Here is a 17,528-nt window from a genome sequence, read left to right as displayed (position 1 = left end):
GATAAAGTGAATAAATTAATAAATGAATGAATGAATGAATGAATGAATGAATATGACAAAAATGTAAAGAATAAAAAAAAAACGAATAATAAGAAATGACTTCTGGGCACTCTTCTTGATTGCTTCTTGGCTGATCCCCTTCTTGACTGCTTGACTTCCCACACAGCATCAAAATGCTTTTTGCACTTATCCTGCCCCCCCCACCCCCCCCCCCCCTCCATATGCACAGCAGGCGAAGGAACTGACAATTTCACTGCATTTAAACTATAGGCCTTCAAAATTAACGGATTCCGTTGTCAGTTCATTTTAACAGTCAAATTTGATTACATCAGCAACAGCAAAGCCATTAGTGTGATAAAAGTGTGGCCTGAGGTCATGTAAGGTCTGTCATTTGCATGTCTCAGGCCTGAGACTTGAGAGCTCTGTGTTCACTTCAGAATGGAAGTTGTTGCATGGTAACAACAACAAACAAGGCTGTAAAAACTGCGGTAAACAGGTTTTTGTTCTTCCTAGGAACTCTGTGGCTTGAATGGGATGGAATTTTCGTCACAGACTCCATAGACACACACATTTGCACTTATAGGCTGGGTGTTGTTGGTATATCTGATGAAAAAAAGCACAAAATCTGATCATTAATCTCCTGCTCTCTGGATACATTCCTCTTATGTTGTCTGAAGGCTCATAAAGATGCATATCCTGTCTGTCAGTCAGTCACTGGCTTATCATCTCTGTCATGGTCATGAGTCTGTCATACACTAGAAACTGTTGTTACTGAGGAGATGACAGACAGGCAAAACTGGATGAGATCATGCCTGGAAATATATATACGGTACGTATGTTTCAGCCACACTATCACAAAACATACACACACACACACACACACACACACACACACACACACACACACACACACACACACACACACACACACACACACACACACACACAAGAGACAAAAAAGTCTGGAATGAGATCCCCTATCACATTATGACATTATGACATGAGAGCCTGCTGTAGCTGAATGAGGCCTGTTTCACCACAACAGCTCGTACTTTCCATCCTCTCAGTAAATAAATATCAAATGAAAATACCACACTCCTGCATGGGACGACTTTGGCATGTGACATGCTGCAGGGGGTGCGAGGCAACCAAATGCAGGGTCAGGACTCAGGAAGAGGAATGCAGAGAGAGAGAGAGAGAGAGAGAGAGAGAGAGAACAGAGAGGAGGAGACAGATGCGAAGAGAAAGGAGGAGAGACAGAAAGAAAGATACAGACAGAGACTAAAAGGGGAGAGAGAGAGAGAGACAGACAGAGAGAGAGATAGAGAGAGAGAGAGAGAGCGCTCCTGAGCAGGCAACCTGTATGAACGCAGCTGGACTCTACTGTTTTACACAATATGAAGGTAAGCAAAGTTATGTTTCTGGCTGTGGTTATTTAGCAAAAGAGATTTCAACACCTTTCTGTCTTGTTTCTATGCATTACTTGGAATTTAAAAAATATTTGTAGACATTTTCTGTTTTCTTTTATCTGTAAGAATGTATTTCTCTATCTATTTAACTAAGCAGCTTATCAGTAAATCAGGTCTTTGGCCACTTCATCAAAATGTTTATATATATGAACAAAATGGCATCTTTTCCAACAAGTAAACCTAATGGATGGCTGTGATGGTTGTTGTTGATGCCTGGGCAGTGGATGACTGGTCATCTCTACTGGCTCTATTGACATGGCTACTACTGCATGAATAATGAGGTCTGATTACAAAGGGGCCCCATTAGGGATCCCCTAAAAGGGGGGGACCCCACCAAGCTTCATTTCGCATTCAAGATGCGTATGAAAGAGGGCCTTTCAAAACTACAAATCTGGTGAATGATAACAAGATTTGGCACCATGCAAACTCCATAATACAAACATGTTCTGGGCTCTATGTTTTGTTCAATTTATCTCCACTCTAGAGCTTTCCAGTTTTGAAGGATTTTCTGTTCTGGTTAGAATCAAGAATATCGTGCATCATTAGGAATGTTTCTGCCCCGATTCTTTGCGGAGGTGCTCTGGTTGTCATGGCAAAGGTTGGCGGCTCTCACAGCCTCTCGTGTGTACCACCATACCAGACTGTTTCGGAGGGTTTCAGGCATCTGAGTGTTGAGTGCCTCACCGGACACAAACAGCCCGTGCCTTTCTTTGCCTGCGCGGCAGCTGAAAGTCACAAGGAAGCAGAGGGAATAGCCGAGGGAGCCCTGCTGAGCTCACCCTACTGACTGAGCTGCAGAAAAACACCTCGGGCTGCAGGCAGGCAGGCAGGCAGGCCAGTCCCTGTGCTATGCGCATAAAAGGGTAAATCTACCAGGCATGCACGTCATCAACAGGGATGAGGGATAGTGAAGTAGGCTAAGTCTGCGCCCACGTATCACATGGATATTAAAAATAAACATATTAGCCAAACCATATACAGTATAAAAGTCATGATAGTTCATCAAATTATACAGTAATATTCAGCAAGGGCAAATCACTGTTGTTGGGGCTAGGTGTGAATTCCTGGAAATGCCCTTATGGCCTTGAAAGCTGATGCACTGAAGCTAAACTTCTGAAAAGCCTGGCATCATGACCAAAAAGACAACTCTCCCACTTAGAATCCCCTGTGGGTTTTTTTTATTTTATTTTATTTTATTTTTTTTTATCATGAGTGACCCACAACATTTTAGCTGTGACCTGATTTGGTGTTAGACATACCTTTTCCTCAGGTAAACACAGGTTGGTTTTAAGGAATGTGTGTGTCACAACCTTATTATCAGGCTCTTAAACATCGGTTTAGTTTGTTTGCTAAGTCTGGGAAGTCGACAACCTATATGTTCAACATAATGCTTTGTAAGGGAAATTGTAACCTATGAATCAGTTTGAGCATGTTGCTTTAGTATAGCCTACAGTGTGCAGTTAGTTCAGTGTTTATGTAGACTTGCTGAATTCTTAACAGTTCTGACCTGACTAAAATGACATATATTTAACATTTTGCATTTCTATATCTATTTACAAATATTATGGTTATGTATTTATATTTTCATTTTTACCATTTTGTACATGAATGTACAATTACATTTTGCTGTGAAAGTTGCCAAGTCACTGTTGTAATTCTTGCTGTGACTGAAGTCACTAAAACCAAATCTTTTCGCTCTCTTGCTTCTTTTATAGTGTCCAAGTACAGCACAGTAGATCTGTAGTTTTGACATGGCCGACAGCATGAACCAGACAACCACCCATCAAGCCGTGGGCAGCGATGGCACTACTTCCCACTATATCAATGCCACCTCCTGGAGGAACAGCACCAGTGTCAGCGGTGGCTTCCAGTCCCCTTTCTCCCCAGCCATGGACATGGCCATCAGCGTCATCACCATCATCATCCTCTTCATCACCATGGTGTCGCTGGGCTGCACCATGGAGATCGCCAAGATCAAGGCCCACATCCTGCGGCCCAAAGGGGTGGCCATCGCCGTGGTGGCGCAGTTCGGCATCATGCCGCTGACGGCGTTCAGCCTGGCGAAGGCCCTCCAGCTGAACCCCATCGAAGCCGTCACCGTGCTTATCTGCGGATGCTGTCCTGGGGGGAATCTCTCCAACATTTTTGCTCTGGCTTTGCAGGGCGACATGAACCTCAGGTAAGACCATCTGAACCACAGGCATGCAAGATGCATTGATTAAATAACTGGAGGGTAAGGTTTGGGATGCGTATCTTCAGATAACCAGTCAACTGTGTGTGTTTGTGTGTGTACGTGTGTGTGTGTGCGTGTGTGTGTGTGTGTGTGTGTGTGTGTGTATGTGTAGGTGGGGTGCCAAAGTATGTGGCAACACAGCTGCTGCTGTTTTCTCAGTTGTGTTTATTTGTTTTTGTAGGATGAAAACCTTACGTAATCGCTTGATTTATTTGTTTAACATAACCCCAATGATGGACAAACTGATGACTGAGAAAGATGGAGAAATCTGCACAAAGGTCAAAGGGGAGTCATTAGGAATGTGCCCATGGGCAGAGATAGATGAAAACTCCAACACTAATAGACATTTATATCAAAATGAGTACAAAGAGACTTTGAAAGACTGCATCTAATCTAAAGACTGTTTAGAGATTGCTGTGTATATATTCTATATCATCATATATCATTGACTGTATATATAGAGCTCCAGCTTCTACTGCGCAAGCGTACTTCAACTTACCTCCAAAGATGGCGCCGCCTTTATCTATAGAACATAAATGAATGGAGTCACTCTGTCCAGTTCTATACAATCTGGTTGGAATACCCACTAGCTCAGGATGCAGAATCTGGGAACACACTCAGACAGAATCTCAGAACTCAGAGAGAAAGCAGTGACAGCACTCAGAGAGCTGTTTGTATGTTACTGATTTGTCCTGAAACATTTTTCCACATTTCAATTGGTCATCTGATATTATATTCGTTCACCCCGGTCCACAGACAACCATAACAGTTCCACCGTCAAACATTTGATCTTTGGTTGAGGTAGCTCCTCTAGTTGAAGATCCTTCCCACTGATCTGTATAGAATGTAGAATCTATGTCTATGGTCCTTCCCTGATCAGAAAGGTAGATGCGCTCAAACTCCGGGTTTTAAAGTCTTTGGGTGCGTAAAAAGAAAAACTAGTTTAAAGCAAAATAAACGCACTCTCGAATATAATCTTATTACTTTATTTAACTAGAAAGCATGAACAAGACGGACGCGTATATTCGAGAGAGCGTTTATTTTGCTTTAAACTAGGTCCTTCCCTGCTCATGTGTTCCTCCTTGCTGTGTTTGTCTTCTTCATCCCCACGGGCAGCATCGTGATGACCACGTGCTCCACAGTGTTGGCACTGGTCATGATGCCCATCCTGCTGTACCTGTACTGCAAGGGCTTTGCGCTGGAGAACGCGGTGCCCTACAAGGGCATCGTCATCGCTCTTCTCATGACGTTGGTGCCCTGTGGGGTGGGCATCGCCATCAACCACTGGATCCCTCGCTGGTCCAAGACGATCATTAAGGTGAGAAAAGTCAGTGATTTGCTAATAGGTGAGCTGATCATATGGCACTTTCATGCAAATCACTTCCATCATTTGGATAGAGAATTGCGGAAGGTCAAAGTCTTAGTGATAGATTTGCATTAGTCTGCTTGTAAACCCCATGACTTGTGACACTGACATTGATGTCTGACACACTCATAAACAATATCCGCCTGTTTCCCACGTATGAAGTCTATGCTTTTCACTGAAGATTTTCATAAACGTTTACTTTTAATCTAGGACTCAGATTCATCCAGGTAGGGTGGCCAGTTAAAAGTAGACATATTTTCATAAACGTTTACTTTTAATCTAGGACTCAGATCCATCCAGGTAGGGTGGTCAGGTAGGGTAAAAATGGACTGCACCATGTAGTGCTTTTCTACTCCCACCAGGCACTCATACAAAGATGGTGGAAGCTGTTGCGCAAGGCGCCCATTTACAAATCGGGAGCAGTTTGGACTTCAGTGTCTTGCTCAAGGGCACTTCAACAAACAGGGTCAGGAGGAACCAGGCTTGAATTGGCTACTCCTCTGCAACCTGACCCACAACCACTCACAAAACACAATGGGCTTCAAATGCCCCATCGGTTGAGGTCAGAACCAGCACTGTCATTGAGAGTTAAAGACATGTTTGCTGTTGTTGCAGATTGGCCTCAGCATTCTTCTGATCGCCTCTATCGCCATTGGCGTCATGTCGGGCATCACCATAGGAACGAGTGTGTGGGTGGTGCTCTCGCCCAAACTCATGGTCGCCGCCTGCCTCATGCCACTGATTGGCTATCTCCTGGGATTCGTCATGTCCGGCCTCTGCAAACTAAACGGACAGTAAGTATGCTGCAGTACAGCAACGCACGTCAGGGGGTCAGACCAAAGGTCACCCACTGACTGGACATCTGGCGCAAGGCCTACTCAGTAGGCAGTTAGCATTTCATACTAGCAATTGAAACTCTTGTCATTCGTCGCTGGCTCCTTGTATAAGAAGATTTCCAATTAGTTCATCCTTTTCACCCCCCCCCCCCCCCCCCCCCCATAGTTATTTTGTACTTTTGTGATGTAGTCCAAATTGAAACTTTACACTTATAGATTATAGAACACTGGCTACTGACCAGACTGTGAACACACTTGGCTTTCTGCTGGGGAATGGTGGTTGTGTTGAAAATGGACAACAATGAAGTTTGTTAAAGTCCTTTAAGGCAAGTCCCTCCATTCCGTGGCCATATTGCAGCGCTGTTTGGGCACTCATTGGGCACTTATTTCAGGCACGACGACACCAACCTCGCTCCAGCTGCGAGATCACAACACACGATTGGCATCTGATGTATTCACAACACACCACACAATTGGTATGATGTATTCACATGTCAACTTTTGGCCATGATGGATGGGGCGGGACATGTGTAGACAACTGCCATATTGGCGTTATGAACTAACCCTATGCATTTCTATAGTGGATTTTTTTCTGTGCTGTGTCTCTTCATGAGAAAGTCACTGTTGATATATGTTAAGGTGTCAAAAGACTATCGCTGTTGATATGTGTTCTAAGGTGTCAAAGGACCATTGCCGTGGAGACTGGTTGCCAGAACATCCAGCTGTGCTCCACCATTTTGAAAGTGGCCTTCCTCCCTGAAGTGATCGGGCCGCTCTACCTCTTCCCCCTACTGTACATCGTCTTCCAGGGAGGGGAGGCCCTTCTGCTGGTCCTCGTCTACAGATGCTATCGAATGTTCCACCCACCAGCTGAAAGTAAGCACTTATGTCCCTTTTTATACTTATTTTCCATATTGAAGCTCAGCATGACAGCACAAGAAAAAAAAAAAAAAACGAAGATACTGTAAGATGGATGTCAGAAAATTAACCACAGTGGTTCATGTGGTGCAGCTTGTATTTGAGACATTTTACCTGAATGTGCACTCGCACCTGTAAGTTTGAGTGGAATGACACAGGATCAGCGCCACATTCAACCCCTGCCATCTCTCTTACTGTAAACTTCAAACTGACCCCAATTCTGCAACAATCTGCTTTTCAAGAATCATCTAACGCCTGCATTTGCAGCTTTGACTTACTGCTGTGTTTCTTTTCTGTGTTGTCCTGCAGAACCTTCATATTGGGCCGTAAACGGTAATGTTGAAGCTGTGAAAGTCCCTGCTTGCTGATGAGAGGACCACTGCACTATCTGAAAAAGGGAACCAGACGTCACCATCCATTCCATCCAACTGTTCCGCTACAATGTTCTATCACACAGAGATGAGCCCACTTCTGTCAATCCAACTGTTCCATCTCGGCCAGACAGATATGACTTCACTCCTGTCCATTCTGAAAGTTCCACCACAGCCAGACACAACCTCTTTAAAGGTGTGTTTCACACACACACACAGAGTGGGTATAGGCTACACCCAACCCGAACTCCGAATCCAGTGCAATGCTGCTGACTCCTGCATGGACACCGTGACAAGAGGATATGTCACAAAACCCGACCAATCAGAACTGACAGCTGCTTCAAATCCATGGTATTCTGAACCATAGCCAACGAGAAGCACACGGAGAGCATGATTACACAGAGTTAGACTCAGACTCTTACTGCTCAACTCACGATTATGAAGCCTGAGAAAGCAAATTCACTTGTGCACAATTAACCTACATACTGATGACTGATCCCCATCCAGTGGTGATGGAAAGGCTATGTCTATGCACTTAGAGGGCCCTACTACAATGCAAGATCTGCTGAGAACGAAGCCACAGGTCTGTATAAATGTGGCTTATAAAGGCAAACAGGTGTAAACATTCTATATGGTAATCTTTAAACCATAACAAATTGTGAGCAAAAGGGCAATTGCCAGAACTTTTGCCATTGCCTCTTTAGGATTTTGCTCAACAGAAAGCACAATCTGAGTCAGATTCATTGAGTTGATGCTGGCTAGCCTAGTTTTTTTGTGTAGCCTACATTACACTGACATACTAATAACAAACTCTTTATATTTAGAATGTCTCAGTCTGGGGTTGTTTAATAATGTATCTTTATATTTTTCTCACTCGCAATTTTACAATGGACCAAGTCATTCTACAAATGTTTCAACGGGTGCCTCTCATCCGTCTTTTATACATCCTCCCTTCCTTCCTCGGTCCTCGTCCTCACTGATCTACATAGAGAATGATCGGGCGGCGACAATGGGATAGTCTATCCAGTGTTAGTTATTGATCAGTGGGAACGAGCTTGGAGGACCGAGGAGGGATGTTGAGACGCACCCTATGTGAGCTTTATCTCAAGTCTCCTGACAGTCAGCTGCTGTGCTTCCTAAGGGTTAAATGCTGCCATCTAGTGGACATGTCAAACCTGACCTATCCAAAAGTGAACACAGAGCAATACAATTAAAAAGCCATGAAATAATACAAGTTAACACACTTAGAAAGAGTATTTAATTAGAAACTGTTACATGTTATATACAGTGTGGAATTAAATTAAATTTTATACAAACATTGAGCATAGTCATCCAGGCTTCCTCATTCAGTTCCTAGATAAATAATAAAATCAAATGAAAACTTCCATTTTGTACAGAGCAAATCTTTTTTGGTTTTAAATTAAAGTAAAAACATTAAATATCCCAAAAGACCCAATCAAGACCAAAGCCAGAAAGCATAACATGATTGGTGAAGGAATGAGTCTACATCCAAACAGTCCTTGCTCTGAGATGCACTCCTAAAGCCAAGATTCACTACTTAATTTAGTTTTCTGATGCAGGTCTAATTTACAATAATGCACAGTCGTTTTTTATTTTTTACACATGAACAAAAATATAAATAAATAAGATCCACTGGGTATTCAAGCATTGTGTGATCTCTTTTTCTCTTTGTTGTTTTGTTTTTATCAACAAGCTCCAGAAGGCTTTACGGACATTTTAACATTCATTGTTGTTTAGTCAGAAAAGTCACAGAAAAATCTCCTGATGTTGTAGACAGAATCTGTGCCCTGAGGCACAAACCTAAGGCCATCTGAAACGTAAATTGATCTGCGGACTATGTACAAATACGACCACTGGATTTCCCAATCGGACAGCAGAAGATGGCATGGTGAGCTTCGCGGAACAGCGCATGGTACACCGCACATATATCGACAGCTGAGCACACACACACACACGCGCACACATGCACACACACACGCACACACACCTTAAAGCTCGCCAGGGAGAGTCACCAGACCACTCTGTCCATTCAGGGAGGAGGGCTTTGGGGACTTTGTGTGTGGTGTCAGTGGCTAGTGAAGAGACTCCCTGTTTCACCATATGCCATTTCACGAGGTGGCTGAGGAAGTGTGCATCATGTTCACAGTGGGAACAAGAGACTCCGAGAGGGAAGTGAATGTGTGTGTGTGTGTGTGTGTGTGTGTGTGTGTGTGTGTGTGTGTCTGGCAGGGTGACATAGCGAATAGCCCTTTTGGTGGATAAAGATAAGATCTGGATTTAAAAACTGAATGTAAAAAGTACCAAGTGAGACCCTCCACCTCAGTAATAATAAAAATCAGTGGACTGTTTTTGGTGTGTGCGGATGAGAGTATAGACGGGTAACGTGTCCGCTGTGAGGAGACTTGACGTGCAAGCGCCCATGCATCAACCCCTAAATGTGCAGTAGTGAAGGAGGTGGGGGGGGGGAGAGAAAACATGCGACAGGGACAGTGACATCCAAAAAAAAGCTCAAACCACAAACCAGAGTGCAGATCTTTCTCAAAGATCCCCCCCCCCAAAAAAAAACCTCATAAAGCAAACGAAATGTACACACACGCCAAAAGGATTTCATTGCACGTGAAGCCGAGCCCTCCCTCCCGCGGACGCTCGGCGGCTCCTGCGCGGGGTGCGAGGCACCGCGTCCCTGGAGCTCAGCAAACGAGCCGCGCAGCGCGCCAGACAGAGGTCAGAGGTCGTCTGTCCGCAGCTGCAGGTTATGTACACGAGGGCGCTGGCCCCCAGCGAGTCCCGTGTTTGGGGCGCCTACCCTCGTCTGAAAATCACCTGAGGTGGGTAAGTTGTGTGAGTGTGTGTGTACATATGTGTATGCATGGTGTGTGTTTGTGTTTGTTTGGTTGTTTGGTTGTGTGTGTGTGTGTGTGTGTCTGTCTGTGTTTGCTTGCTTGTGTGTGTGTGTGTGTGTGTGTGTGTGTGTGTGTTTTTGTTTGTTTATTTGTTTGCGTCTATGTGCGTGTTTGTTTGTGTGTTTATGTGCATGTTTGTGTGTGTGTGTGTGTGTGTGTGTGTGTGTGTGTGGTGGGCTACAGCAGGCAGGTGGAGTACCCCCAGGTGTGTGTTGTACAGTAGGCCTCTGCTCCACAGCTCCTCTCTGGGCAGGGGACGCGTGCAGCAGCCCAAAGTCCTCCAGCTGCCCCGCCGCCTCCTGCTCCCCTTAGGCCTCCTTCAGCAGCGGAATATCTGCCCACACAAAACACATACACTTAGTAAAGCGCACACACACGCACACACACACAGTACTCAAACACTTAGTACACCACACACACACTTTATTAAGAAACAGGAGATAGATGCGAAAGATGTTTTTCACGCTGTGGTTTACATATCCATACATGCATGCATTGCACACACACACACACACACACACACACGCACACGCACACTATTGAAACACTTTATACATCACACACTTTCCTAAGAAACAGCGCATAGATGCTTTTCACACTATGGTTTACATATCCACACACACACACACACACACACACACACACACACGTGGCCATACCGTCAGCGAAGTCCAGCTCTGAGGTCTCCAGTAGCAGGCTGTGCGGCTCGCTGTGTGAGCTGCTCGGCCTCTCCCCCCGACGGGCCCCTGTGGCAGCGGCGGCGGCTCCCATCAGCGACAGTGACGCCGAGGACGAGGAGGAGGAGGAGGATGGCGAGGAAGGGGACGGCACCCTGTGCACCATGGCCATCTCCGCGTGCTGCCCGGGGGCCTGCGGCTCGGCCTGCTGCTGCTGCTGCTGCTGCTGCGGTGACGGAGTCGCGGACGGCCTCTGGGCGTCGTGTTCCGCGGGAGGAGGAGCGGTCAGACTGGACGACGCGCCGCCGTTCCCGGCGACCGCCTCCTCGTAGGACGGCAGCGCCACCTGCACCCCGTCCACCATGATGGACACGGGCTGACCGCCCACCTCCTCATCGCGCCTGGAGGAGGAAGGAGCAGGAAGGAAGTTGTTCAGTCAGGACAGGATGTGATATATGAACAAGAAGAGACCACTACCTGGCCCTGAGTTAACAGACATTAAAGGAGTCATAGAACGCATTTTTTGACCATTACAAATTGATCTTTGAGCCTAAATAATGTCATATGTAAATTTGTGGGGCTGAAAACGCCCCAGGAGCACTGCTAGATCGCCTAATACAAGGTCATAAATAAGCCTTGCAATGAAACAGTTTGTTTTTCCCGCCCACTCAGCAAGTTCATGAATATTCAAATGAGATGCGCGCTGATTGGTCTATTGGCCGATATGTCCTGAAAGTTGATTGGCTCAATCCACCGGTCTGAAGCTAGAGCAAAGTGAAACTACGTTTACTGCTGGTAAATAAAGCCAAAGTCTTTGATAAAGCTATCAACAATGGATTTAAATAAGGAATACAGCCGTACATGTATAAACCGAGTCAGAAGAAGGTTCTGACGAAGATGAAGTGCAGCAGATTCCCCAACAGAATGAATGTGTTAGATTGGTAAGTTTTATCAGTACATTTCTTAGTATAGTAACTCTCCAAAGTTAGCTGTAATAACGCTAGCATTACAACGTCTCTGCCATAGACCACATATCTAGATACTAGCATCGTAAGAGCAGTTTAACAAGAATTATTAATCGAAGGTATGCAAATGAGAGGGGGTGTATCTAAAGGGGGATGGGCGCCTATTACGTGTTATCTGAGCTCTGTTCAGATTGGAGCATTTCAACACGGCTGTTTCTATTTCCCAATTTGCATACGAAAGCAGGCGGGGGACGCGGTAAAGTCTTTGGTGTTGTCCTTTGGACACTGCTCGCAGCCTAAATTCAACAGGAACAAGGTGAATGTGGTTTTGAATTCTAGGGACTCCTTTAAAATGGCAAATGCCCTGGTGTAGTCATGACCGGTAGGAATCAAGGCCACCAGAAAGACAACAACAACAACAACAAAAACATCAAGGATAGTTACTGTACCAACTAAACTTCTGTAACTCCTTGACCTTGACCTTGATTGACATGTCACGTGCAAAAACAACATTCAGCTTGTACTAACCCTCCCACAAAATGGCAAAATGGCTATTACGTTCATTCACACCCATACATCATACACAATGACTTTTCCATAAAAGTTAACTGATATAATTTAGCAAATGTTTTTATCCAAATCAACACAGGCTCTGCACGGCACGGCAGGTCCGGGAATCAAATTGTCTGTCGGTGTCAGTGATGTGACCGCTGCTCCTCATCACCCCCTCTCCCCTCCATCACCCTCTCCCCTCCATCGCCCTCTACAACACGGGGTTGGTCAGCGTCCGCTGGCCGCGGCGTACTCACCGCGTGTGGTGGAAGGACTTGAGCTTGGGCTGCAGCAGCACGAACAGCACCACCAGGAGCAGGACCAGGGCCACCGAGCTGGCTGTGGTGGCCACCAGGGACAGCGTGTTCATGCCGAACACCGGCTCCGGCTCCTTCTCTGCTCCGGGACGAAGAGGACGAGGAAGAGGAAGAGGAAGAGGAAGGAACCGTCAGCGCAGGAGAACCACGCGCAGCATCACAGATCTCCTTACAACTCATAATATTCTGCAACAGCACCATTCATATACTGTACGCATGTATAGTTACATGATAATACCATACCATATTTCATATTATATATTCACACAGTAATTGTAACAGCTGTTTTTGCGATCACAGTAGTACCACGGTACAGTAAAGTACATAACTGATGGAGCAGCAGAACAGGGCCAACCATCTAATGGCAGAAAATAACCGCAGCTCGAACACAGACCCTGCTGTTTCAGAGCATTGTAGACAAATGCTACACTACACTAAGAAAGTGCTCCACTAACTTAAAAAGCAGGTTTATGCCCCAGCTGTGGTGCAACTGGCTGGGGCACCTGCACTGCACGCAGGCGAGCCGGGTTCGATTCCCGCCCCGTGGGCCTTTCCGGATCCCATCCCTGCTCCCTCTCCCATTTGCTTCCTGTCACTCTCCACTCTACTCCACTGTCACTATCACTAAAGGCATAAAACGCCTTCCCCCCAAAAAGGGAAAAAAAGCAGGTTTATTTTGAGCTCAAACGCTGTGACTAATTGCACTGTGCTGCCCCGAGCTTCTTGGGGCCAGTTGCTGCGGACTTCTTGAAATGATGACCTGGGTATATTTCTGCATCTCTCAGCAGCTCAAGCGGTGTTACTCAAACGGTCTCTGTCGTGCAAATCTACAGCAAGCAGCTAAGCCCAAACAGCTCTCTCTGGCCCTGCATAACCAGTTTACTTCTCCATCTTCATGCTAAAATAGCTATTGCTACCTAGCTAACAGACAGTTGCTGGTAATGCAGTTTCCTGAGGCACGAAGTAAAACAACTTCTCGATTTATGAGGTCGTCTATTGTAGTCTTAATACCAGGAAGCAGACATTCAAATGAAGATCAGCATCTGAGCTCTAATGGGAAGTGTCTGCTAAAAGAATAATGAGCGCAAACTGATCATGTTTTCTCTTGACACACGAGCCAGTTCTTGAAATATTGCACGTACGTACATGCACACTTTTGCAGCCAGTACAGACAATTCTGCATGGACGCAAAACCCTGATGCATCATGGAAAGACCGTATGCCACCTGAGGCTGATGACGAAATGTCTGTCATCCACACCATGCATAAGCTTTTTTTTAACATAATTACTGTACCACCCACAGTAATTTCCTGTGTATTAGCCGCATTGTGCATACGCTGCAGGACAGAGTTTTATGCCAGTTAAAAGAAACAAAACCAGATCAATCCCATTAACTGCCCCAGTGTATTAACCTCATAGCTGAAGAAGTTTTGCTAAATCAACGTATAATCTGCAGCTAATAGTTGGTTGGGAAATTACAGGTAGTTTCCCTGGCCTGGTGGTGGGCCTGGTACCTGTGGTGGTGGTCCAGGGCTCAGTGTGTCTGACTCACCTTGAGACGGGAGGCAGCGGACCTGTGTCAAGGTGTTCCACTCTCCGCTGGTGCAGGTGAGGTACCTGTAGTCTCCCTTCATGACGTAGCCCTCGTCGCAGAAGAACTCGATCACAGTGCCCTCCTTCAGCGTCCGGCAGGGCGATGGGTGGCAGGAGTAGCCTCCATTCTCCGGTTCCAGTGGAGGCCTGCACACTGAAAACACCACAAGACACACACACACGTTATAGCCGACGTACACACTACACCCACACACACTTTATAGCCGACGTACACACTACACACACACAGACACTTTATGGCCAACGTACACACTACACACACACACACACACACACACACACACACACTTTATAGCCGCCGTACACACTACACACACACACACACACACTTTATAGCCGACGTACTCACTACACACACACACACTTTATAGCCGACGTACTCACTACACCCACACACACTTTATAGTCAATGTACATGCTACATACATAAACACACACACAGGATTGCAAGGACTGAGCTCATGTCACGTCATATCAGTTAAAATCAGGGGTGTCAAAAATAGATCCACACTAGACTTAGAAACACAAACACAAACACAAACACACACACACACAGCTTGAAAACGTCTGTGCCACTGCATATTTCTTTCAACCATTTACTAACAAGCTGATAATAATTGCCGTAGCTCTTCAGCTAGATTTCGCCCGGCAGCTCATGCTGGAAACCTGCACATCTGTCTCCCCTGCTTCCTGTCCACAACCTTTGGGTCATTCACAAACTAGCTTATCCAAAAGACGCACCCAGATTGTTGGTCTGATTGGTTGAAAGTCTATCCGAGCGCAAGGAGTCATTTGAACTATGCCCATTGATCACGCTTATTGTGCAGTAGAAATAAAGCGCGTACTCCCTAGACTAATGTTCAATCTTAAAAGATTGAGCTTAGTATGGTGATAGCCAGACTGCAATAGGACTACAATAGAAGTACAATGAAAGGGTAATAAAAAATTAATGTTTGGTTGGAGTTTCCATAATGATTTACCAGCAGTGCTGCTGACGAATGGGCTTTTATTAGACTGTAACCAACTCTGTGGAGAAGCTGGCCAAGAAAACGCACAAAACAACACTAAGTCATGGAACAGATGGGAATGACTCAAGCATTGTGAGAAAGAGGGAAGAGGGGGGAGTGTAGGGAAGGGTAGAAAGAAGAGGAGAAAGATAGGGAACAGAGTGAGAAAGATAGAGGGTAGGATCGGAGACAGCAGAGACAGGGACAGGGACACACACACACACACACACACAAAGCGTGTGTTGTGGATGCTGGACTCAGAAGCAGCAGAAGAGGCCGGCTCAGCGTGTGCGAGCACACACACACACACACTCACACTAACCTGAGGCATGTGTTGTGGATGCTGAACTCAGGAGCAGTAGCAGAGGCAGGCTCAACACTACTGCTGATAGGGAGCCCAGGAAGCCTGTACTCTCTCGCACCATCACTCCATGGCTCATCTTCTCAGTCCTTACCAGGCCCTGAAAACTCTCGTCCTAAAACACACACACACACACACACACACACACACACACACACACACACACACACACACACACACACACACACACTATTAAGCAGATAGATAGATAGATAAATAGATAGATAGATAGATAGATACTTTATTGATCCCCAAGGGGAAATTCAAGACACCTTTATCCAAAGTGACACAGATTTCAAACAGCAGATTCAGGAATCAAAACCAGAGTTTCTCAAGAGGCAATGCTACCACTGCAGAAAGTCATGTTGTTGTCTAGAATCATCAATACCCCTGTTGCTATTATAAGGCGTTAATAACTAGAGGGAGACTAGAGTATGTTTCAGGTAAACTACCGTGCTCAAACTGACAGACTTTCTCTGAGGCGCCTTACAGGCACTTCCTCAACTGCAAGTGACAGCGGTGGGTGACGTGGTATCGATTCTAACCACATACAGCCTCATAGAGTGGAAAGAACAAATATGCGGACCCTGGCTTTCAGTAAATGCAACTAGTGGTTTTAGATCAGGATGTGATGCAAATCAACAGGGACTCTAAAGACATTAAGCTTACACAACACAAAAAAGGTGAAGAAGGGAAACTATGTTTCTTTTCACACTAAATAGAGGCTTATGTATTTGCCTTCCTGTCATTCTGACAGAAGCACAAACAAACACACCCAATTCAAGATTACTGCATAAATTAAAGGTCTGTATAGGCTCAAACGTCAATTCAGATTGAAGTGAAAGTCCTACACTTTCTCTTCAAAAATGGTTGAGAGGAAAATACATTAATCAAGAATCAAACGTTAATGAACGAATATGAATTAAATTAACGGTGACATAATTATACTATTGTTAGAATAGACCTCGTTAACAGATATATGGCTTTAAGTTAGATCTCACAACATCAGCCTACATTAACATTCACTAATGATTAACAGCCTAACATTAGTTCCCAACTACCTATTTAACATTGTATTCACGGGGAAGGAAGCAGTAATGATTCCATATGATTTCCTACTTATCTGTTCGACGACAAAGTTTACAACAGGATTTCTTTGTCAAACTCAGCATCACAGCAGTGCCTTTGTTAGCGACAGCTAGCTAGCTAATGTTAATGAGAGAGAGAGGAAATAGCTAATGTTAAATGACGCGTTTGTCAGGTTATGATTATTTCACACCTATTAACAGACATGGTAGACAAAGACACCAAAGACAACACACCATGCCCTCTCGAAAATTGGGTATCGAGCGGGACCATATAATATTTATTACAATCAACGAAGAAGACCAAAATCTGTTGTTGTTGTTGCATGCTAACGTTAGCCTGTCGCACAAAGGAAGCTGCTTCAGAACAACGTTAACGTTAGCTAGTAGGCTAACCGAACTTGCCAGCTGGAAAGCCAGGTTTGTTTACATTGGAGGCCTTTCTTTCCCGACAGTCGTGAAAAACCCATATATCAATTACTTCCAAAATATAAAGGGAAATGTACATAGTGACGTATGTGTTCTATTATTGTTTCTTTTCACATGATAAAGATTAGATGAAGAAAAAAACGTCTATCAACGTACCACTGCGAGCTGCCAGCCGCCGACCTCTTCCTCCTCGCGTCTCCCCCGTCTTTTTACGCACTCACGACACGGCAGCCTACTCACAATAACGTTAAGGGCAATTTGCCCACACAAATGTCAACTGACTGTGGCGTTTCACCCCAGTATCGGGAATCGACTGTCAGCAAAAGACCGACACTACCTAATTGACATTATCTTCTTGGTTTGGTCTCTGGGTAGGGATTCGTCTGTTTCCTGGTGTCAATGGA

General features: G+C 45.2%; 2 protein-coding genes across 2 annotated transcripts; one reads left to right on the top strand and one right to left on the bottom strand.

The window, feature by feature from the left end:
* The first annotated feature begins 1,264 nt into the window (after positions 1 to 1,264).
* LOC134067456 (hepatic sodium/bile acid cotransporter-like) lies at positions 1,265 to 7,979 on the top strand. The gene is made up of 6 exons (XM_062522739.1): positions 1,265 to 1,403; positions 3,185 to 3,648; positions 4,819 to 5,020; positions 5,684 to 5,862; positions 6,581 to 6,780; positions 7,132 to 7,979. Exons 2-6 carry the CDS (start codon positions 3,221 to 3,223, stop codon positions 7,188 to 7,190), a joined length of 1,068 nt encoding a protein of 355 aa, XP_062378723.1. The 5' UTR covers positions 1,265 to 1,403; positions 3,185 to 3,220; the 3' UTR covers positions 7,191 to 7,979.
* A 453-nt stretch (positions 7,980 to 8,432) lies between these two features.
* On the bottom strand, positions 8,433 to 17,528 carry LOC134067455 (sushi domain-containing protein 6-like). Its single transcript, XM_062522738.1, has 6 exons — positions 17,281 to 17,528; positions 15,572 to 15,725; positions 14,181 to 14,375; positions 12,569 to 12,707; positions 10,777 to 11,195; positions 8,433 to 10,451 (listed from the first exon to the last, which is right to left on the bottom strand). Exons 2-6 carry the CDS (start codon positions 15,687 to 15,689, stop codon positions 10,426 to 10,428), a joined length of 897 nt encoding a protein of 298 aa, XP_062378722.1. The 5' UTR covers positions 15,690 to 15,725; positions 17,281 to 17,528; the 3' UTR covers positions 8,433 to 10,425.

Source organism: Sardina pilchardus, chromosome 20 (assembly GCF_963854185.1).
Source record: "Sardina pilchardus chromosome 20, fSarPil1.1, whole genome shotgun sequence".
NCBI lineage: Eukaryota > Metazoa > Chordata > Actinopteri > Clupeiformes > Clupeidae > Sardina > Sardina pilchardus.
This window is presented reverse-complemented; position numbering and strand designations above follow the sequence as displayed.